Genomic DNA, 24,967 nt, shown 5'->3' with positions numbered 1-24,967 from the left:
TTGAATGACTGTCTAGTAGTTCACAGATGTCGAAAAACTGAGTGTGGTAAAGCCACTGATTTTGTTTATGTATATTTCTGCAATCTGCACATTGTACTGACTTTCATTTTAATGTTTACACCAGGGTTCCTTGTCAGCACTTTATGCTCAGATGTTTGTAAGCTAAAAATAAACTATTGTGTATGTTCAAATATACTGTTGTGATTGAAGAAGTTAAATAAAAATGTCAGTCATCAATTCATGCATCACCTCATGTCATCATAACAGAGGTCTGTCTTCCAGGAAAGAACAGTTTAAAATTAATGTAATATAGTATTGGCCATACTATATGATGTATTGCTTGTCTTTGTTTAATAATACAGAAGACAAAGACCTTAAAAAATAATCGCATATCGCATCGCAATCGCAATATTGGGGCAAAAAAAAAATCGCAATTAGATTATTTTCCATAATCGTTCAGCCCTACATGACAATTATTATAATAACGTATTATCATAATACATATGGCCTAGGGCTGTTCAATATAACGATATGTATCTGATGACTATATAAAAACGTCTATCGTTTCATTTTACCCTCTCGTTTGTTTCGTGGTGTCACAAAATAAACTGTTTACGGTAATATTTGTTCATGTTCTGATGGTCACTGTAGTGGCTATATTAATTTCTTAAAGTTCTCTCTTTCTCTTATATTTAATATCACCACACTACGGACGGACAAGCGCCTGTTTTTATGTGTTGTCGTTAGCAACAACGACGGTAACACCATCGCGTGTTCGATTGTTTATGTTCCACATAAACCTTTCACAATAAAGCTCAAGATCCTGTTGAGACTTTTCAAAATAAACTGAATCAGGTGAAAGATGCAGATTATTTACAGATGAAAAGTAAAAAAGAGCCGTCCGGTGCTAAAAAATAAACCTTAGACTCAAACGTTAGAACAGGCTTTTCCCCGCAGCACGCCGTGTAATAAATACTCACAAAGAAAACGGCGCCGTTACAACTTATGTCTAAAAATGTATCGTTTCATGCATCGGTTAAAACACTCGACTCCAGCTACATGACGCGCAGCTGGAAACACTTCACCTGCCCGAGATTCACAGACTTTACAGAAAATGTTACATTTTTGTGATTTATATCGTTATCGGGACGATAGAGGTCTTATATCGGGATATGAGATTTTGGTCATATCGCACAGCCCTAATATGGCCCACATTATATGCTGTTTATATTGTACGTTATCAACCACCTAACATAAGGACAGCTCTGCACTTCTATCCCACACAGTGCTTATCTGAAGCCTCCACTGCCCAGCCCTGACATTTACCCAGCACAAAGCCAAACTGGATGGCCTTCTCTTTGACGTGGGCGTCAGACTCGGCGATGTAGGAGCAGCGGCGGCTGAAGGAGTTTGCCAGAACTGAGGCCACTTTCACACCGTGGTCCATAAGGGCCTGGAAACAGTGGTGCAGGAGGTGTCTGCAGTGATGAAGTCAAAGGGAGACATCGGGTCAACAGTCAAATTGCAGGAAACACAAAAAATAAAAAAATCCAGTCCACAAGCAGCTTTTAGCGTAAACAGATTCTTATCAGTCATGGCCGTAGACAGCATGGCACCATCCCTACTGTACAGAACACCTGGCACAGTTAACTAGCAGTAAGAATATCACACAAGGGACCGTCAAGAAATGAACAACAGGTCAGTGTACGCAGTTGATGTCCTCGTCATACAGAAGGGATCTCATTTCCATATATGAGCATTCCTCAGTCTAAAGAAGATTCACATGAAACGATGTCTACGATGATAGGTGCCAAATGTGTTTTCAAAGATCTACAAACAAGACCTTAAATTCTCTAGTTAGAAATTATATGATGGAAGCAATCACAATATTAGAGTTTTGGTTGATGGACATTGCTTCCTTCCTCTCTGTTCCAGCATCATTAGTGTTTCACACCTATCAGCCTGCCTAACACTACATTTAACAGAGTGGACAAGAGTTTCAAAAGAGCTAAAAACAGATTTCTCTGGTTACCTAAAAACATGTTTAACATCATTAAGGGCACCCGACTAAACCTATGCTTGGTTCCAGTGTAAAAACTGGTTCCATCCACTGTTGGAAAAAAAAGAAGAAAAAAAAAAAGAAAGAGGATTCCAGTATGAACAAATGAAAATGCAAGTTTGGTGAATGATGAAAAAACCGGCATTCACCAAACTCCAAATACCATCTTTACTGATGACAAAGTGGCCAGAGCTCATTAAAATGACTCTTTTCTACCCTCCTAAATTTAAAGTTTAGCATCCCAGTGTACAGTGACATATACTTGTATACTTCCTCTATGTTTAGTAGCCAAAGGGTCTCCAAAGGTTAGGAATATTAATATTCCTCGTTTTACTGGATTAAGATAGAAGTTCTGCTTTTCATTTAACGTGTTGCCATGGTGAATTGTGCTATCAAAGCTCCATTGAAGGTGGCTTTCTTTCCCTACTCGCACACACTAAACTCAAGGTGAACGTACTCGGAGTTAACTGATCTCAAAGGTAATCAACTTGCAGTTTATGGTTAATCTCAGACTCTGCTGAACCTGCTCAGGACTGCAGTGGAAGTGTGAAAACTACTTTAGGAGAGTGATGGGCACAGTTTGGCCCCATTATGTTCTTACCTTTTGTCTGAAGCCCGCAGCACTTTAGCAAACACCTCCAGCTCACAGAACTCTCCCCCCAGCTGGCAGAGTCGACCCTGCTGGTAGAGCTGAGAGCACAGCACAGTGAGACACAGTGAGAAATGAGATTCAGTAACAATACAACAGATGTCATCTCTATAGGTACAAGTCAAATTTCTTAATGTGCAGGGGAACCAATGTCTCAGCTGCAGGTAAATGACAGTCTAACCTGTAACTACAGGAGTGAAGCTGAACATTTTTTACTCTGCTTTAAGTGATGCAACCAATGTTGTCTGCTGAACAGGATCTTAAACAAAAAAAAAAAAATTGCTGATGTCTGGCCTGTCATCAAAGTGCACGCAGCTGGAAACTGTTATACTGAGCCAGGATTATGCTTGTTTATGGACATGCACGTGGGCTGCTGTGGACCCCACCCTCCAACTCTGCTTGCAGTCTGCCTGGAATGTCCATACAGAGCATCACAATCACATCTGATAAGAAAATCAACACCACTCAGATTAAATAGACCCTCGTACACTTGTGGACACAGACAGTATAATCCATATAATCCTTGACACGAATGGCTCACCATAGTGGTGTTTGTGACGGAAACTATTAATCACAGATGTCTCTCTCCAAGGTTCTTACATGAAATCTCACCTAATGAAAACTTGTACTGCAGCCACTGCTGTACTGGGGCGTTATTTTGGTTGTGCAGCTTTAACCTTTCAGTGCTTGTAATTTAAGTCAAACGCTCTACTCACAAGTAGTCACCTAGCTGTGGAGGGCAGTGGGAACCAGAAACAGGAAAACATGTGCAGTGTGGACAAGACAACTTCATGATATTAGGTGTGTGCGCCATTTATGTGTCACCATTTCATAGTGTGTGTAAAAACACAGTGACAATTGTCTAGAACGGTGCTTAAAATTCTAGCATGAACTCCACAGATGTTCATGTTGCCCTCAGGATGATTTGGCACACTGGTAAAAATCAGTGTCAGTGCTGGTGAATTCACCATGTGCTATGTTTCAGCAAACTGCTGAAACTGACAGGAACCTCCACAGTGCACACAGAACAGTACCACAGCACTCAGCTTTTAGATGCTAGCTTGTGTTTGATGAAAACTGACACTTTTGTTACAGCTGTACCTTCAATTTATTGTAATGACTTAAACTCGTGGCAGCATTTTCACATGAATTAGTCCAAAGCAGACTTTGAGCACACTGAGCAAAACTCCAGTATATCGTATCAAAAACACATCAGCAAAATGGGTAAACCAGCACTTGTGTTATTGTGCTTTCCTAATCATGTTAGGAGGCACTGAGCACATCGAGTCCATGCCCCAGACTTCATGTCAGTGTGTTTCTCCTGGGAACTGGGGCATCTGAGCTCTAAGGAAAAACCCATTTTGGTTTATTTACAGAAAATATTTATTCATGCTTTTGCTGGATTTGCACCAGAGTCATTATATAAAAGGAGAAAATGTTAACGAAAGCGTAAGAAAGTAACAAAATTATGTGCATTTGTAGCAGAAGAAAAACTTTCAGGGAAAAACAAAGATTTTTTACTGGGTTTCTGTCACAGTGACCACTGAAATGCACAGATGGTGCAGACCACCCAAAACTTTGTTGTACATGTACAATGACAATAAAAGCCTATCCTATCCTAAACTTAGAATTCTCTCCCCATTCAAGTCTGTATGGGTTTTAAAGTAACTGCCCAGCAGCGTTTCAGATAGCGTCTGTGTTTAATGTTGCTTCTGAAATGGCTTTGGTTTGTGCCCACTAGGACAATAAACATGTATTTTAAAATGTTAATGAATCAATACAAACACAATTGAAAATGCTCTCTTCCCCTTTTCCATAAGTGTGAAGACGAGCTGACTGACAGCTTAAAGGTTTAATTCTTACTGTTAGACAAGAGAAAATTTATAATAAACTTTTATACCATAACCACTGACAGTGTCTAATGAAGGTTTTATGTCACCTTGACCCTTGTTTTTCAAGAAAGACTCCATCTGGAACCTGCAGCACAAAGTAAGTTTAACACACTCAGCATATCATTTCTTTATCTGAACGTTTAAGCACTTTGGTCAGCAAGACTGCAAAAGCACCGTTTTAGTTTGTTTTCCAGCTGTTGTCGTGTTGTTGGTGCGAGAAAAAAAGCTCAGAATAAATAAATAAAATGGAATTCAAACCACTGCTTGCAAATTGAATATAATAAGGTCAACAAGTACAAAGAGGAGCCTTTTTTAGAGAATAATTTAATGTTAAAATTATCTGCAACCAATGAGAAAATAAAACCTAATAATAATCAAGGAACACAGAATATGAATATTTATTCATAAAGAATATTTCCCCTTACTACTGCTCATCAGGGAAAAACAAACTGACACTACTAAAAAACTTCAGACCCTCTTACTATCCAAAGGGATCTTCCTGGAAGAGACACCATTTTCCTAAACACTGATTGGTCAGTAGGCAGTGTTTTGAATTTCCAGTGACTGCTCTATAAATCATCAGAACACACAGAAACCCACAATGCCCGATTTCTTCCCAACTTAGCCTTAAGACACGTGGAGTAAAACTAATTATTTTTCCATCTGTGTCTTAAGACACACAGAGAGGCGCACATTAACAGAAGGACTACATGAATCAAAGTTACCAAATTGCCCCAGTTCTTAGCTCCATTGGCCCCCTGTCTTAATGAAGCTCTATTTTTTTCTTTCTTTGGGGGGGGACACAGTGCAGTTTGCAGGTTAACACCTGCCAGTAAAATTAACTGCAACCACGCCAAGCTGGATGTGAAACCTCATCTCTCAGGAAAATCAAGATCGATCCAAGATAAGGGCATTTTTGCCTGTAACTATTTTTCTACAATACTTCTTACTAGAGCAGGCGATATAGCCAAAAAAATTTATCACGATATATATTTGAAAATTTGCGATAACGATATAACCGACGATATAATTGATGCGAGACAAAATACAACTCCACAACATTACTAGCGCAAAAAGACAACCTTCCATTTATTTTCACTTAAACAAGAAGCTGGTTTTTATGTACATTAAAGCTTTATAAAAATGTAACAGTGCAAATGCAAATTCCTTGCTGAAAGTTTAACCAAAAGGCATTTCCAGTAGAAATGGGCTGACATATCCTGAGCATAACCATGTATAATATCCACTGAAGTTAAAAAGAGGTGCTTTGCAACATTAAACTGCAGTGTGCAGTACGCATTTTTCGGACCATAAGGTGCACGGGATTATAAGGCACATTAAGCGAAACAAAGCAGTCAGATAAATCAAACTTTATTAAACTCATTCTTCTTGCTTCCTCCACTTCTGTACCATTGATTCATTAATGTTGAATTCTCTGGCAGCTGCTCTATTCCCATGTTGTTGCAGTATATTAATGACTAGGGTTGCCAACCGTCCCTTAAAATACGGAATCGTCCCGTATTTAGAAACAAAAGTACACGTCCCGTATTGAGCTAATAAGGGACGCACTTTGTCCCGTAATACAGTGAGAATCAAAAGTAGTCTATAACTTTTAATGGAATTAACGGTTCGTTTGAAAACATAATTCCCAGCCCCTCTCCTGCTTTGTGACCAATGAGCTAACAGCACACTTACGAGTATGACAATTCAGATTACCGCTCATCTCATTGGTCGAGGAAAGGTCGCTTACGGAGAAAATACCGGAAGACAACAGATGACCACAACAAGAAGCATGGCCAACAGGGAAACAAACGCCGACACTGCGGTGCAAGTCTCGGACGACAGTAAACCTAAAGCTGGGCAAACACTGTGCGATTTTTTCAGTCACGTTATTCAGCTCCTGCTCAAACTGCACGATTGACTCGCAGGGGTTAGAAGTTCGTATGTCACGATGCAGGTCTCACACTATACCGCCCGATGCTCTGATGCGACCTGAGTGCTCACACTGTGCCTCCATAACATGAAGGTTATAACAGAAAATCTGTCGCGCTCTCTCTCTCCGTCTTACACTCACACAGACACACACACCACCATCAACTTTGCTAAATTGCTAATGAAAAACATTGATCGGGCAGCTGTGATTGAGCAGCAGTGTAAATCCAACTATTTTCACGGTTGTGTGCCTCCATTGCTTGTGTCCAGATCACACGCTGCACTGCTGTGCTGCTTCATCTTTTACACCAACGTTTACGTGTTTGCGCGCGAGCAGTGTGAGCGGCTGTGGTGACACCCTCACGAGCGATTGATGATCGGGAGCTGGTCGTGAGGTGTTAATCGCTTCTCGTTACCCCACGTATACTACACGATGCACGATGAAGGCCAAAATCGGTCCGATCACTCAAAAATCGGCTCAAAATGGGCCTAAAAACGCACAGTGTAAGCCCAGCATTAGAGCAGCAATGTTTGTTCAGAGAAAGGGAAGAATGGGAAAAGGAAAACACCTGGCTGGAAAAAGTTAATATGGGCATGTGCAGTGAATATCAGTGCTATGTGGCCAGAAGTGTGATAATATAACTTATTTTGTGTAATAAACAACTGCAAGGATGGATGATTACAACAAATAGATGACTAATACATAAAAGTAATACATAGATGAATAATGATGATGAGTTAAGATGCGTAATCATGGGAACAAGCGGGTTTTCAAACGGGAGCAGCTGATTAGCATTAAGCCAATTGTACTAAATGCACTAAATGTGCACTGTTACAAGAATGTTTTTCTTTCTATTGTTTTCTATTATTTTAAGTTAAGCAGGACAGAGTTCTTTTAAAGAAAGATTTACTTATATTCTCAAAAGTTAAGCATGACAGGCTTCTGTTTAAGAAAGAGACCTGTTTTACTGTGTTAATGTTGTCATTTTGAGCTAAAAAATAAATGGCTAAATGATCATTTGTTTCACATGTGTTTATATCACAAAGAATACACATCTACTTAAATCAAATTCAAGTCAAATGGTTAAAAAAATAATTTCACACACAAAAAAAGAGCTAGAAAATTCACCACACTGGGAAGGGTGAAGACAACTGGGTCGCCCGGCCCTGGCCACGAGGTGTCCCTTATTTATTTTTCAGGGAGTTGGCAACCCTATTAATGACTAACCTCGTATTGTGGATGGATTATCTCAGTTGTTCTCCTGACTGAAGTTTGGTCCGTTTACAGTATCCTGCCATGCGATTGCATTTGTCTCTAACCATGAAGAACCTTCACGTTAACTTTTATAAGTGGAAAAGTGTTAGTGTTCGTCCTCCAGCTTCACTGTTTATGTTATGCTAACATAGCTGTGTCGCTAGCGATCACGTAGCACATCATTATATAGCAGCTAGCCCAACTTCAGTAACCCTACAAACGTCACTGCTGTTTAGTTTCCTGTCTTCATTTATGTTGGAAGTGATAGCAGAGCTGTACGTTTGATTTTTTTCAGAAATCTCTCAGTCAGAACATGCTATATCATGCTTAGGTAACTAGCGAAACTAGCGAGCTAACTTCCGCTAGCTTCCTGCTAGCTTCTAACTCCGTTAAATGTAATAACTTTTGTTTTCATGGATGCCTGGAAGTTAAACTTTATAGTTACACCTGGTAAAGCAGCAATGCTGATCGTTTTATTAAAGATGAAAGAATTTAGACAGTTTTTAACTCTTAGTGATGCTACAGTGTTCGTTTGACCTGAAGCATACGGAGTTTAGGACCCAGATTACTCCCAGATTTAAGGGCATCTTAGTCCGACGGCCGCTTGCATGTTCTGCAAAAAAATGTGCTTTGTTGTGTATCTGACGGACAAACACCAAACCAGTTCCACATCACTGAAGTTGCACCATTTTTACAAACCAATTCTGGTTCATCAGTTTCACTCAACAATCGGCCATGTGCGTATGAAAACAAAGGCACTGCGCATGCGCGTTTTACTCATATTCTATCGCGATATTTCATTTTCCTATCGTTGCCTAACATTATACCGGTATTACCGTGAACGGTATAATATGGCCCAGCCCTATTTACAATGCAAGATGTTGTTTATATGATGACAAAGACACACCGTCACTGGAGATGGTGGAGACCAAAATAGAGCTTAAAAACAGATTCATGTGGTCAAAGTCAAAGCTAACCATGTGTGATAGATATGCAAACTTGCACATCCGTTAAAGCCAGTGATATCTGCACAGCCTTTGTAACGTGTGATGATTCGACTTTTTAGTGCACTTAAGGCAAACGTAAAAACAATCCCAGTCTTTCTTTCACACTGTTACATGATTACATTAATACTACCACGCCTCTCTGTCAACGCTCACATTGTTGATGCTGTCTAATCAGCTCCACTTCGACAACTGCTCTTTAATACACGTGTAATATTTTCTGTCACAGCTTCAGCTGAATCAGTTTAATTTAACCCTTCGACAGCACAAGGTCAAAGCAAGAAGCACATATGACATTTTTGTTTGCGTCTTACGGAAAACTACTCATGCCGAGTTCCATCAACAACTCCCTTAAAAGCTGTTATTCCGCCTTTATGGAAACTTTTCTTTATAAGCGTCTCTGAACCACACTCGGGTTTCTGATATCACCTATTTCGACAGAGCCAGTAGGGGCAGTAGTGCTCATGGGGTTTCAGGTTTGACCCTAAAGCCTACCCAGACACACGTGCAAACGCTCATGCACACACACTGTCACCGCGATGTTAGCCGGCAACATTCAGGCATAAACTCATTTTGAGCAATAAACTTTATTTCCAACTAAAAGTTTAAGAGGAGAGACATTAAAAGAGAATCGCTTTTACCTGGATACGTTGGTGTTAGGGTGCAACAGCTAATTCAAATAACAGTGGACTACTGTGCCTTTAACAAAAAAGCAGAGCCCGTGCACGCAGGCTAACGACATCCGAGGAGACCCGGAGAGCACGCCTTCCACCGAGACAATGCCCTAAAGAAAGTAACAACACTAAAATTCAAAAGGTTCTTCTTCTGACCATGCTCCACCTCTCCACTAAGTTTACTGAAATGCAGACAGTTACTTTTACTGTAATCTTGCTGACAGGCAGATAATCAGTAAAACTGAGCTAATCACATACCTCTGACTTCTCTTTAGCAAGTAACCAAGAGTAACTGGACATAAATCTTTATTTTAAAAAAGTAAAAATCAGTTTAACAACAAAACAGAGTTCAAACCCCATTTACAGGAAGTGACGGTGCGGGCGCACACACCATGCATATACCTTGGTTGGCCCAGTAACCTTTGTCATCTCCACAGACGCAGTTTCACTCTGACTACTGTCACACAGACAAAGCCTTAAACTAACGGCCTCAGCTGGATCAAACTTTACTAAGAATGCACAATTTGTGTTAACGGGCTGTGCTAATGAAGTGACGCAAATAAATTACCGCAAATGCCTTTCAGCAGTAACAGCAGGGTGCTGGTGTTTGACCGAACTGACATAACAGGTATGAGGAGGGAGCTGGTGTCTCTTCAGGTAATTTAAGTAAGAGTTGTAAGATCAGCTGATGGGCAGGGTGTGACTCCACCTTCATTCTTCACATTTATTTCCACAAAAACAGAAACACTGAACCATACAAAACCTAAAAAATGTATTTATAGATACAGGCTCAGCGAGTTTGAAAAATGTTAAAGGTCACACTGCTACTGAGGCTTTTCTCCTGCCTGAGAGGACGAGCACATCGTTAGGGTGGTGTCTCCTCGCAGCATGAAGAACCCAAACCACAGCCGGGGTTTCCTGGGTGGATTTTAAATTGGCAATGATGTGGTTTAAGTCTACAGAATAAAGTGCTGTACAAATGCAAAGTAAGTAAGTGGTCAGCAAGACTAGGAAAGCATTATATAAATGTATAAAACTAACAACACGTCTGCTGGGCACAGGTGTGCTGTAAGCACAACACAGAACAAGAACCTTTTCAATTATCCTGGTTTTTGGGCACAACACATGAAAACTGTGTCAAGTGCCAAAAAAGTGCCAAGATGTGGTTTTATGAAAGGTAAGCTGACGATCAGAAGGTATTTACAGGTCACTGACAACCTCGCAGAGACAACGAGACTAAAGAAAGCCACTGTCCCAAAGAGTCATGGGTTTATCTGCTCCCTGCATAGTCCTGCACGTTGGTGTGCAGGTTGTGGTAATACTAAATATGAGTGGAAACTGCACGGAATGTAAAAAACAGACTATCATTAGAAAATAATACATGATCTCGTGTTCTGAGATAATGGATGGGAATCGTGTGTGTTTTGTTTTGGGAGAGATGAATTCTATTAAAAAAGGCCTCCGGTCCTTTTCACAGATCACTCCAGCTGCTGTAACGACACCTGCGTGCAGTCTATTACAACACAGAAATGGTTTCCTGGTGCACAGCGGTGAGAGCCACTGAAACATGGAATGACACCAACAAACATCAGCGCTTAATGACATCCACCCGACGGAGTGCAACAGCTCTGAACTGTGAACATTTATTTCGCTGGTGCCTCGTGTATCTGCTGCTTCTGCTGGCTGAAAACTACATGGGGATTTTAGCTTGCGTGTTGCGAATCCAAAGAAGCTGTGCACGTCTAACCCTACGCCTTTCACTTTCTTTAATAAGTCATCGCTGGTATAAAGATGAAGATATCCCAAAGTTAGACGTCTGAGGGCTGCTTTTTTAAAATCTTGGTCATTTTGGCCTGTATTTGTAAAGCGCTTTTCTAGTCCCTAAGGACCCCAAAGCGCTTTACATATCCAGTCATCCACACATTCACACACTGGTGATGGCAGCTACACTGTAGCCACAGCCACCCTGGGGCGCACTGACAGAGGCGAGGCTGCCGGACACTGGCGCCACCGGGCCCTCTGACCACCACCAGTAGGCAACGGGTGAAGTGTCTTGCCCAAGGACACAACGACCGAGACTGTCCAAGCCGGGGCTCGAACCGGCAACCTTCCGATTACAAGGCGAACTCCCAACTCTTGAACCACGATCGCCCCATTTTGCAGAAAAGCTCTGATGCTGAGCTAAAGCAAAGCGAGATTAATGGGTCAGTGAGCTACGTCGAGCTTCAAGTCAGAGTTCTTGGTGTTACCAAAGTGGCCCTCTTTGTAACTGACCAACTCACCATGGCAACTTCTTCTGAGCACAAAACCTTAGAGAAACTCTTTTATTTGCATCATATTTTAACTGCAATGTAAATTCTCTGTATTCTCTATGTGCCAGTTGTTAAGCTGTTTAGCTTACTAACAGCAAATGAAGCTACAAAGTCAGAGCAGTGCAAACTGTGCATCTTGTTGTTAGTGGCTTGTGCAGTCTATTCTTTTGGTGATGCCAGAAATCTATACATTTTTGCTTTACTTTGCTGCCAAGTCTCCTTTACACTGTTGAATTGGAAGCTACTAGAACACACAACAACAACCAAGAATAGCTATTTGATCAATGAAGTTAATTTCCCTTTGTGTGCAGGCAAACTAAAAGGATTTCCACATCTCCTTCATTAGCCGGTGGGTCAGTAAGTTTCAGTGTTTAAATGTATCCAGTTTAAAGTTTCCGAGCTAATGTGAGGCAGTTATGTTAAAAATGAACAGCAGCACCGTGAGCACACCCACACTTAAAACAATTAACTCTGATTAAAATGCTCATCGTACCGCTCTGGGCGCTAAATCACAGGATTAACAATTTTCTGCAACATTAATTTCCTGTCTTCTTTGCAACAGTGTTGCAATGTAATGTTAGATTTTATCACCATTTCAATATAATCATTTGATAACACTCACTGGAGTCGGCTGTGCTCGTGGGGATTATTCTGTGCTGAAGGAGAGTCGGGCAACACATTAAAAGCCCCTTTGATGAGAATGTGCATCGGACCCAGAGCAGAAAGCTCAGCTTAACACAGGAAGCTGATAACCACCGTTGTGATACCTGTTATGTCCAGCTGGGGTTTTAGATTTTTTCAACTCCGCTAAAGCAAAGAAAGCCCGGCTGTATTGAATTTCCCTCATAGTGCAAGTGTTTGCATTTCTTTTATATCACTAAAATCTGCAACAGGCCAACAATGATAAACCACATCTTCAACTATGAAGCCAAAGATCAACTTAATAGAAGGTGTGTGTGTGTACGCACCTGTGTGGCAACAGTCGATAAAGTCTATTGATTTGTGGAAAAAAGTGACAAAAACAGTGATTTTACTTCCCACTGGGGGGGCGATGCCTAACATCCATGTGATCTTACCCAGACTGAGGCACCAGTAGATCACTGGTGACCTTTTTCTTTCATCCTGCAGAAGCAGGACAAACGGCTGTCCACTCCTTTAAACCTTGCTGTTAACGATGTAACATTTTTCCACATGTACTAAAACAAGCTGCAACATCTGATGTCGTCTTTGAGCTCAGAAATGTCACTGCAGTCACACACACACAAATATTACATCACCTTGTGGATCAAGGGATCCTGAAACAGAAATCCTGAAAAGGGCTCATGGGAAGGCCAATTCTGCATACGCCCAATGCCACCCAATGGCAGTGACCTTGGCTCCTCCAGTGAACACAGCTACCCCTACTTAGCTGCCTCCAAAGTTCTCATGCCTAGCACTGATTTCAGTGGTGGATCTGCACCTAAAGAGCAGAACCGACTGCCAAGGAATCTTTGAGCAACATCAGCAGCTAAAATGTTTCATTAGATTTTAGTTGCAATGCAGGATGATGCTATATAGTTTATATCTAGTAAGGTCGATACCTTAAAATTGGACTACATACAGTGTTCGCTCGGCAAAGCCCCACACCCACTCTCCTTTTGCACACAGATCTCTGCAGATTCTCCCGTAGCAAGCAGGGAGACATGGCTCTGATCCAAAACAACAAATATCTTGTGTTGGTTTTGACACTCTAAGGTTAACATTAACTTCTGTTAAATATCCATGTGTGGGAAGAGTTGACAATATTTGAATGAAAACACAAAGAAACGACTGTTTTTAAAGGCACCAAACAGCCTTTTGTACTTTGCAGAAAAGCTGCATGTCTGTGTGATCTAGGGCCATTTATAAGTCATCCACGTTCAGGGATGTGCAGTTAGGACTACAGGGAAATATGTTTCTCTTCATGAACTGTGCACACAGAACCCCATAAGCACCTGCAGGACCACAGAGTATGCATTGGCCAGTCATTAACCTACCAGCTGCCGAGTACAAAATCTACGTGAAGCTGGATGGCAACTGCAGAAACTGGAGCAGCTAATACTCCTGTTTATGTACGGCTGCCTCGAGAGGCTGATGCTGAGCTCACGCGGCTCACTCATTTCATTTTTCTCATCACTGCTAATACAACCCCAGTGCCAAAAACACTGTGCACATAATGCAATGACTGAGGTGCAGATCCACTATGTTGTTTTTATGATCAGTTGTCAATAAAATATTTAATATTTAAAATGAGAAAATGTACCGCTTTAAGAGACGTTGTTACAATTCTGTATCCCCTCTATTTTAGCACCACTTGTGGTGTTACTGGGAACTGAGGAAAGCATTTGCTGGACTTTTGAGAGAGCAAAGTGTTTGAAAGGTTGAACCTGAGGTACGCCAGATCAGCACCATGAAGCTATACTGTGGTAACAGATGAAGCGTGCACTCGAGCAGCGTCCTGCTGACACACAAGGCCCTACCTGAAAAAGACATCCATCATCTGGATGGGAGCATATCTTTCATACCTTTCAGCCTCGGGTGCCTTTTCCAAACGTGCAAGCAGCAAATTCCATCAGCACCTATCCAATTATGTAACCCTAATACATTAGCACATCCCATAGTACCCAGGCAGATTACTAAACATCCTCCTACATGATTAGCATTAAAGCTGACCACAACATCACTGATGAGCTTAGCTTTGAGAATTACATCTTCACAAATTCTATAGCCATAAGATATATTGACAATATGGATAAATATAATTATATTAAGCAATCTGTACAAATAATATTGATGGAATTCTAACAATACACCTAAGCCATTTTAATAAACTGGCCCAGCTACATGCTGTGGGTCTGAGGTCAGCAGGGTACCCGCCTTCTACTCGGGCCTGAACCCATGCATCAATGAGAGGTGACAGCTACCCAACTGAAGACAGGACTGATTAATGCTCAAGTGCTGAATCACAGGCTGCAGGCAGCCAATCACACATGGGGATCAACACAGAGCACAAAGCTGCAGGAAGAGAGACTAAAGCCCCCTTGTGTGTCATGAGAGGTAGCAGCTAACTGTATTCATGACACAAGCAGCAGAAAACGATCCGTACAACCACTGCACACAGAAACCTGGCTGTCCTCCACATCTCTGATTAACCGCAAAACAAACAAACAAACAAACAACAACAAAAAAACAGCAAATAAATCTTTGAAGTTGTTTTTTAATGTGAAGGATGATAAGAATCAGATTCATGAATTCATTTTGTTACATGATTCGTTATTCAGTTCAGATTCTGAGCTCCTCTCTGAGTCTGAGCTGTAGACTTCAGACATAAAGAGCTTATCCCAACAGAGCTTTTTGACTCATTTTATAAAGAAAACCGATGAAAGATTTGGAAAACGAACAGGAAAAAAGCAGACACTTCACACTGGCTTTGCACTGCCTCGACTCGAAAGAAAAAGTGAACCAAACACTGGTGACGCAGATCAACCGTTAACTCGAGTTCAAAGGTCAGTTCAAAAGCAACGAAGTAGAACAAATCAGGGTAAGTACTAGTTTTCCTTTCATGTTTCGCCCTCCCTCCCTTCTTCACACGTACAAGCATGAATTCAGGGTCCAACGCCTCTTTGTGGCCTATCAATAATCTGTATTACCAACCAATAAATTGACCTTGTGCAGCCAGAGAGCAGCAGTAACAGCACTCAGCACACTCTATTCAGCTGCAGCAGCTGCACATAAACTGAGGTCATGAAATTTCAAACCACATTGATGCAGTTTATTAAAAGACACGTGAGAAAACTGAATGACATCAGTCCATGACCGATGCATAAAAAAATGTTGTATTTTTATTATGACTACGAATCAAGTGAAACATATTTCTAATTACCTTCCATAACTCATTACAGTCTGTAATATAAATACATCCAACGTCAAAGCATCAACAGCCCAGCCAGTTAACCATTAACCTACCAGGACAGGATTTAATGAGGCTGTAGAAAAGCGATTAGTCCCCTCCCACCTCTCCATGCAAGAATGCAGATTAAGGTACAAACAGATAGATGGCTACAGACGTTTTGGCTTATTGTTCAGATTTGGGCCTGTGGAAATGTTCACAGCCTATAGTGGGACTTGCTGCCGTAACGTACACACATCTAATATTATGGCGATGATGACCAGGCACCTTAAAGTCACATGAATCGTGAAGATGTGGCGGCCTTCATCTCACACATATTAGCAAGTGCAAGCATAACAAATACCCTGGAGGTCCTAGGAGAGCTCCACAATCTCCATGGTGACAGATGTGGAGGTGGTTCACCAGAGGTAGCAGAGCACAGCTGGCTGAGGAGCCCATTTAGTCCTCATGAGTTTGGAGTCTGATGTTAAATATTCATCAAGTTAAATCATTTCTGTTTAAAACAGTAACTGCATTGATGAAGATATTACACCTGTTCTGAGGAGCAGATCTCCAACAGCTCGTTAATATTGAATGTCTGGATTTGTGTCTGGCACTGAATTTAGATTTGCTTGCACTGGTCATCTTCTACAACGTTAGTCTCTTGAAATGAGCTTTTTAATGCACACAGCCACCGAACCAGAGACCAGCTTCTTTCAACGGGAATAATAAATGAAGGGCAGGCTCTTTCCCTCCTGTAGCATCTGCTTCACTTATTGTTTTTAAAGCTACGAGTTCTAAATTATAGTCCTGTCGTTACTGGTTCTTCAGGCTTCCAAGCAGATTTTACAAGATTGTCTTCAATAACCACCCCATGCACCTGACGAGGGAAAAAAGCTGTCTACTCTGTAGACAACAAGCCTGCCACTTTGAGGAAAACACGTCTGAAATAGTCGTGGCTAGCAAGCCCGAGCTTGTAAAATAAGTTTGGGGGACTCTCACCAGTAAAATAACTGCAGAAGGCACCGTTCTTCTGTATGGATATGAACAAAGACTGCAAAAAACTAAAAATGAATGCTAAACAGAGTCCATGTATGACTCCAATCACATAAAACCATCCGAATGTATCAGAAACATTTTTTTAAAAATGAGGGCACGTCTGAGAAAGTTTCTATGATTTCTTAATTCTTTGTTTTTAGTGTCACACACTGGTTAAACAATGAGCACTGTCACCTGACTGCGAGGAGGCTCCCTGCGCCTCTGTGGGACTCCTCCAGGTACTCTGGCTAACTGGTGACTGTAAACTGGCCATTTACAAACAGGGCCTTAATAACTGATTCTACTGATACTGATGTTTACTGGGAAATTAAACTCAGTCCATCAAATACCTTGTCAGTACCACAGGAAGATCAGCATGGTGGTAACAGCAAACCTGGTCAGACACTGACCCTCTCACCCAGCTGAGCATGGACATTTTAAAGCTAACAGAAGAAAGCTCTAGAACCAAAGCTGCCCCCGAGCCAGCAGCCTCACTGAGACCAGAGGACCAAAGCAGTTACAAGGAAGGAAAAAGGGTTCATGTCCTGGTGATGTCATAAACATACTGAAAAATTATTTTATTATCTAATATTCGTTTGTTGTTTTTAATGTAAATCTGTTATTTTGCTTGGTGAGGCAGAATATGCCACCAGATAAAGGTGCACGTACAGCAACTCATTTTCAGTTAATTATTTGCACCTCCTTTAAGTTCAATTTATTAAAGCGCTTAAAGTGAGAGAATATCCTGTGACTCAGTGCAGTCAGGTGGAACTACACAGTTTCATAAACAAGTAAATGACACTGTGCATTGAAGGACAGTTGAATTTTGCATGTACATGCTGTCAGTTACAGTTCTTATAAGAGAATCAGCAAAATGAATAAATCACAAATCAGAGTCAGACACCAAAGCAACAAGGATGTCTCTACTTTTTGAAACTATCTTTTTACTGCGACTGATGAATCAAACTCTACTTTAGATCAAGCTTCAAAATAACTGTTTCATTGGTTCAATGCCTTAATGCTTTCTTGGTATAAACCTTTGATGATTTACGTTTGTGAAAACCATTTCTCACACATCACAGTTCTTTTGATTTTCCTGTATATTGCGCTCATTTCATCTTTGCCTTGATGACACCTTCTGTGTTTGTTTCACGTTCAACGTGCGTCACTTTTACATAACTTAAGGGCTCCGCTAAATACAGAACGAAGAATCTGTAAACCAAGCGAAGACGAGTTTGAGTCAAATAAAATAAAACATTGTTCTCCTGGAACTCCTGATCTAACGTGATGATTGGCACTGCCAGAGAGCAGAAAACTGTTGTAATAAGACGCGCTAATGGGAAAGTAAACAAAGAAAGGCCTCATTATGGAGAACACTTTGTGTATTGTAATGCTGTGATGCAATCCGGGTATTCTTAGACACTGAGTGGCATTAAATGCAATGGCTACCATTCGATTCACACAAAACAATGGGTGTGATTTCTACGAGTGCCCCAAACACACTTTTCAGCCACTCACAGTCTCAGGCTGTCTAAAGACTGCGTCTGTAACACCCGACACAAGTCACTGCATCCTTAGCTTGTCTTTGGCTCTCCCATACTGTCCACACAGACACTTTCACAGCAGGTTTCCACTATATGGCCACCTCGCTAAATCATCATGGCAGTAGAGGAGCAGCCAGAACCTCCTGCTGTGACTTGATGTTTTCTGTCCTATAAAATAAGCTGAGCCTGGTCGGCCGCTGCTGCTGTCGAGACTGGAAGCCTCCACCATGGCTTCTGAAGCAGCAAATCCTGAACTCACATGTGCCTCGGTGCCCTGTTTAGTCTGGGCAAAGCATCAACAGAAACACCTAGAGGCGCAAACATACATGCAGCTCTGTTCTTGAAGAGCTCATTTCACCTGTGGACATGATGTCACGCAACCAGCACGAGGCTGCTGTGTTGTGGGGTCGGCAAGAGGAAAAACCACATAAAACAGGAAAATCATTTTTACTCTCAGGGTCTATTTTGTGCTGTCGGAGAGGGAAAAAAGGTGAACAACAAAAACAACAAATGGGTTTTACATAATAAGACTATTACAGATTCTTCTGAGTTTAGAGCAATTACTCTAAAAAAAAGCAAACAAACTGTACAATACAGCCAAGGAAGGAAAAGAAACACCTACAGAGGCTGAACGGGCTCATGGATGGTTAACTATACCATTCATGTCAGATGGAAACAGGATCATTAAGAGTCAGAAATAAGCAAAGAATAAATAAGAAGTGCAACTGAAAAAAAGCTAGTCTTCCAATTAATTTCTATAAAACGGAAATAAAATGTGGACCACAATCGATGAATGTCCAGAGGCATGAAACCTTATTGGCAATGACAACATGAGGTTTCAAAATTTTACATGAACAAAAATTCTACAAGCAGATATGCATCCACCTACAATGCAGCCATGACAGGAGCAGAACAAGTTTCCAGTGGTGAAGGACAGGACAGTAACTTTGGACCGACACTCGGTTTTTATTCATAGACGTGGAGGGATTTCTCTCCTTAAGTCCTAATGGGACTTACTGGGGAGCCTCTGGTCATTTGTAATAATTTTGGAAGTAGTCTGTGTCTCACAGTACTGCCCGAGTTCGCCGTCTCCATAATTTGTTAAATATCCCAGTGCAAAGAAATGGTCTTCCATACTTATCCACACACAGAAGCGATGCAGCCCAACATGCTGCCTCTCAGATATTTGCTCCAATGGTAGCATTCGCTGTCATCTTGTGTCTAACGTCCGTCCCACTCACAGCCCTGCTCATCATTATTCGGTTTGCTGCACTGTTGCACATTCAGCAGTTTTGTGAATACCTTTGGTTATGTTTAAATCCCCTCTGTTTTATGAAAAGCGATGAGTGAAATCTTTATTATTTATCATTGTTCAGCATGATGTTTCACTAGCTGAACATGAAAAATACGTTTCAGTGATTCAAAGGGGCGTTCAGATGTGACTTGTGAATTCTGTACTTGATTTTGAAATGATAGAATACCGTCACACCCCGGCTCGGCACCTTCAACATGTACTTTTGGTGTAAAAACAAAAGAATGCCCTTGTTGTGTGCCTTTCCTAAAACTAGAAGGCTTAAGATCCCTGTGTGTGGTGTAAACTTACAGTAACCACGTGCAGGAAGTCTAGGACCAAAAACTAAGCAACCTCCAACTCAAGGAGGCTGTTTAACAGCTGATAAACTTCTTATCTTTGCTGTGAAGCATATACCACGTGGTCGTAGAAAGCTCCATCACACTGGATTTCCACAATATTAAACTGCATCCTGGAATAACCTGACATTTACAACTTTGCTCAAAATATAGAGATTGTTGTATAGACTGTTGCACTGCTATCTAGTCACGTTTCCATAGCAAACACCATACTGGAGGTTTCTACGACAGCAGAATACAAATTTACATCCCCATGCAAAGCAGCGCTGCATTAACTCAGCTGATAAGGCCTGCTGACGTAGAGTGAGTGTGAGGCTGTGTGTCACAGTGACCGCTGTTGTTGTTGCATCGCTGAACTACATAGTGGTCAACCACAAAGGTACAAATAACCCGTGAAGGTGTTCCAGAAAAGTGCCAGGAAAGATTACTAAGAAGAACCGGTCTCACTGAGAACACAAGGAACCACAACAACAGGTAAACACGTCAATCCAACTCTTTGACAGCTCCATCAAAATCATGAACAATTATTCTGGACAGCAAGAAAGACATCCAGATGAAGCTCCACATTTTTAAAGCCACGTATTGTTGCTCGGTTAAAAAACGTCTTCCTCAAGGCCAGTTCATCAACAACAGGGCTACCTGTGACAACTGAGATCAGCCTCTCACCACCATGACTGGAAGGGTCCATATCATCTGCTCCCTCTTGAATTTGACTGACAAGAAGGAACGCCAACAAGCACATCGCCGTTAAACTCGGCCAAACACGAGCATCACTGTGAAAAAGGAAAGTGGCACAATAGTTGTGCTTTCTTCATCACAGAACGTCCAAAAATCAACTACGACTCTATGAAGTGTGCAGGTCTGAACACTATACTTGTGTTCAGCGCTCCACTTCCTATTATTCCCACTGCAAAGAAACTGACTGTGATTCAGTGGCAGGAGTAGCAGAGGGTGAAAATGACTGAATGAAGTTGCATTTCTAAAAAAGTGTTGGTTTTCACAAATACAGTATCGATAATATTAAATCACCTCATTGCATCCTGTAAAACATTCTGCTATGTAATCTATTCAGGTTTAGGATATGAAGGAACTCTTTGATGTGAACTGTTTCCAAATGACGACTAAAACAGATGTTAGAAGTGTTGTTAAATCATACGAGAGATTTCCATGTTTGTAGAAGGAGCAGGTGCCCGTGGTGGTTGAAGGTCATGCTATCAAGAAGCTGTTGTTGGTTGCTCTAATGCATGAAATCAAAAATGCATCACAGTGGTGCCGTGAAATCCCCAAAACTCACAGAGAGGAACTTTAATACAACGAATCTGTTGCTTTGATTCTATCAAAACTGTATCTCTAACACGAAGAAAAAGCTTTACTGTATGAAATTTACACAGAGCTCTGTTCATTCTGGACTGAGTGGGAGGGGTTTTTGGTTTTTTAGAATTTAAGTTCATTTGCTTGTCATCTCTGGGCAAGCTGACCAATCAGAGCAGCCTGGAGTTAGTGGGCTGGGGAGTGTAAAAAAGACAGGAGTATAAAAGAAAAACAGAATGTAACCAAATGTAATCCCCAAAATCTGAGCCTGTAAGTGTACCCGGGCTCCTCAACCACAGTCTCTATAAGCACATATGATACACGATGATGAGTGCCCACCTCTGGCCCTGGACGGAAAGCTTTGTGAACATTGTCTGCTGCAGTATGCACAATCAGCTGCTAAATGGAAGCATCACTTCCCTGCTGTAAAGTGCCATTCAAAGTGAGATTACTTTAAAAACGAACCTTATTACTCAAGAGAGAATCACACCCATCATCCTTGATAGTTTTACAAATGCAGTTAAATGTTCGTTCAGGTCACGTTACTGTTCTGTCAGCTCTGTTCCTCACGGACAACGACGATGGTAATGATAACAGCAGATTCAAGCATGTGGAGCCGTTCAGTGTGGAATAAACACCATCGCTAGACCTGACCTGAAGTTAGCTGTCACTGCAGCAAGCCACTCACCAAATGTTTGGACTTGAGCCTCGAACCTTCTCTCAAACAAATTAACGCTCCACTCTCCCACATGAGTAAATGTTCAATTGTACTGTGAGTCAACAGAAAAAGGGAAGATGACTTTTACCTCTAAAATCTTAACACTCTCAGATGTGTGTCTCTTGAACCCCTTATTACGGTACATGTTTATATATTAGATTTCCCACATTTCTAAGATTTGAGTTTATTCTATTTCAGAAAAGTGACGATGAGGAGGAACACGCACTTTTTGGTCAGATCTAATGTTTCAGGCACAATTATCCCTCGAGAAACTACCACGCACAAATCAGGCTTGAATGAATAAATGGTGGTGAGGAGTGATCGGAGGATAACACAACAAAGGTGAATCTTTCTGACTGTAAGCCCATTACGCTGCTGATGTCCTGGCAGAATAGGCTCTCGTGAAAACTGAACTCATAATTGCGGCAGTCAAGCCTGCTGTAGCAATTAGAAATGGTGTCATGTGACTGCTTTGATAAGACTGGACGACTAGATAATCCCACCCTGTGTGTATGGTCACATATGATCGTCAGAGTGTAACTGGCAATCTGTTTGAGGCATATTTAAGCCGCAGTATTACAAAGACTGAAGTCACGCTACCCGAAAATCTAAACTGTGCTAAGGCAACATAATAACATTAATAATAATAAAGATGTCCGGTCAAACTTCCCTGCGGAAGCCTGGTAAAGATATGACACAGTAATAGATGTGTAACAGGCTCTCGTGGCTGGAATCCGGACTGACAAAGTTCAGCTGTTGCCAACCCAGGGAGTAAAGTGCAACAAGAAAGCCATCAGGGATAAGATCTCTGTGTGTTTGCAGATAAATGTTCACCCATATCTTACATAAGTGCCGCTATGCTTACACTGTATCCATTGCTTCACCTGTGCGTACTTAAACTAACCTGACAACAAAATGCTTCCAGTAAAGCCCATACGAGCTGAAATACATCATGACGCTGCATTAGATTACAGGCCTGTCAACGCTTGTTTGTTTACCAGAGACCAGCCAATGGCTTCCCCAGTGTTAAAAAGCCCACCTGATCATTTTTAAGAGACTGACTGCAGCGGCAGCTATTTAAAGCACAACTGGTTGTTGTTCCGCTCCAACTACACGGCTAGCTGGTGGACGCTAGGCTCCGCAGAACCTGACAGCTCACTAGCAACAACAGTAACGATTAAGCAGCACATGGCTCGGTTTGAAAACCGGGAGACGAGGGCTGCAACAAACAGTCTGGAGGCATTCCCCACTGACAACTTAGGTGAAAGCCAGCTAACTGTCTAGCTACTAGACAAGCAAGCTAGTGGTAGCAGCACAGACATAAACGTTAGTCAGCTGCAGTTAGCTTGATACAGAGGCAACCTGTGATGCCATCCAAAAATATATATAAATGAAAAATATATTCAAGCACGGATTCGAGATTTCTTTCACAACTGTTTCTCCAAATACTGTCCGCGCAGCCCATCCCTCCTCGCTAGCCAGCACTAGCTCCCACAGCAATTAGCTGGACAGGACGTCAAACCAAGCGTAGTTCAACAACCTGCCAATTTAACTAGACCTTGCACTTAAATAAAGACACGCGCTTCATAAAAATACTTCAGGATTATCTCTATGCTATAAGGAATAATAATTAAATTCGGCGCGGTCAGATTTTACACAGCGACTGTTTAACTACGTTATTTTTCAAGATTTCATTATCCACATACGCTTTCCGCTGCAACCCAGCGTTGTCTCTTACGAGGGCAAACGACTGCGGAAAATACATGCTCAGCTAGTGATTAACTAAACATCAGAAAAAATAAGGAAGCTTTTCGACAAATTTTAATGCCGAAATGAATACTGGGCACAACAATTCCATCGAGGCCGTGCGTTTACTTTATACCCGGCGTCTACTTCGTATAACAGGTGAACCCAGTTAAAGCGTTACACTTTAACGGGTGGTCAGGACGTTCTCTTTTCCATATGGCTAGCCCAAAAGCAGACAGCTAACCTAGCGCAACGACAGATTTCTACTTCCCACGATTTTTGGCTTACCTCTCTTAACGGCCTCGTCATATGACAGGAATCCTATCCTCGACTCCTTGGCCCCCATGCTCCCCTCATTTCATTGCAGTGTGAGGAAATAAACGTTACGAGCTGAGTTGGACAGGGGTGTTTGTCGCCTTATCCGTTTATTGTGAAATGGGCTCCTGGCGGTATGTGTATGTGGTGAACGGGTGAATGTTTTTCAGCGACGCCTCCATTCTGTCACATGATCTGACTCTACAGGTCAGTTGATCTGCGAGTTCTAATACGAGTGAACGCAACCCGAATCACATACAGGGGTGGGGGGTTTCGACTTCAGACGGGGTTTTCAGTCTTATCCGGGAAAATGCAAAACAGCACTTTTACTTAGTATGCGAAGTCATACCAAGCTGTCAGTGTGCGACGAGTGCAGCCACAGTTCAAACCAGTGATAACAGCCCCACCGTGTGGTGGTGCTGCTGAATAACGCTAGCTGACTCTCCCCACAGCGACCCCCGAAGGTACGTTCAGTCAGACGATACTGGTGGCACATAGCAGATGAAAGTTTGCAATATATAGTGTCTAATAGTGATGGGCAGATGAAGCCTCATGAAGCACTGAAGCTTTTCATCCAATTGGTTCACCTCAACGCGAAGCTTCTTGAAGCTTCATTTGCTCTAGCAGAACACCTACTGGACGTAAAAATATTAGTTGGCATGAATTTGAAGAGTGTGGCATTTTGCACACAGCCTGTAAATGTCAACAACAAAAGGAGTGTGTAAAACATCTATATTGTAGTGATGGCAGTATACTGTGTATATTTATGCTGGCAGTATGGAAAATGATTATTTGCGGCAAAGTTTGAACCGCTTCCTGAACCAGTCACGTGGTACAGCCGGGCAGCGAGGCTTCGGACGTCATCATTTTCAGCTCCTCCCATAAATGAAGCAAGCCTCGATACGCGCTTCGCGGAAACGCCCCCTCCATTACTCGACACACGCTTCGAAGCCTCGATACA

At 41.7% G+C, this 24,967-nt stretch overlaps 1 protein-coding gene across 1 annotated transcript in view; it reads right to left on the bottom strand.

The window, feature by feature from the left end:
* LOC147313869 (amyloid protein-binding protein 2-like) overlaps positions 1-24,203 on the bottom strand; it is a 34,836-nt gene extending 10,633 nt beyond the window's left edge. The window contains exons 1-3 of the mRNA XM_086260587.1: positions 23,980-24,203; positions 2,661-2,749; positions 1,327-1,478 (exon numbers count right to left, since the gene is read on the bottom strand). Coding sequence (XP_086116713.1) covers positions 1,327-1,478; positions 2,661-2,749; positions 23,980-24,000 — 262 coding nt within the window. The 5' untranslated portion in view covers positions 24,001-24,203. The remainder of the gene's footprint in view (positions 1-1,326; positions 1,479-2,660; positions 2,750-23,979) is intronic.
* Positions 24,204-24,967: the final 764 nt, after the last annotated feature.

Source organism: Aulonocara sp. 'chitande type north' Nkhata Bay, linkage group LG14 (assembly GCF_057382095.1).
Source record: "Aulonocara sp. 'chitande type north' Nkhata Bay isolate Kocher_YH1m ecotype deep benthic linkage group LG14, A_spYH_male_GT1.1, whole genome shotgun sequence".
Lineage (NCBI taxonomy): Eukaryota > Metazoa > Chordata > Actinopteri > Cichliformes > Cichlidae > Aulonocara > Aulonocara sp. 'chitande type north' Nkhata Bay.
This window is presented reverse-complemented; position numbering and strand designations above follow the sequence as displayed.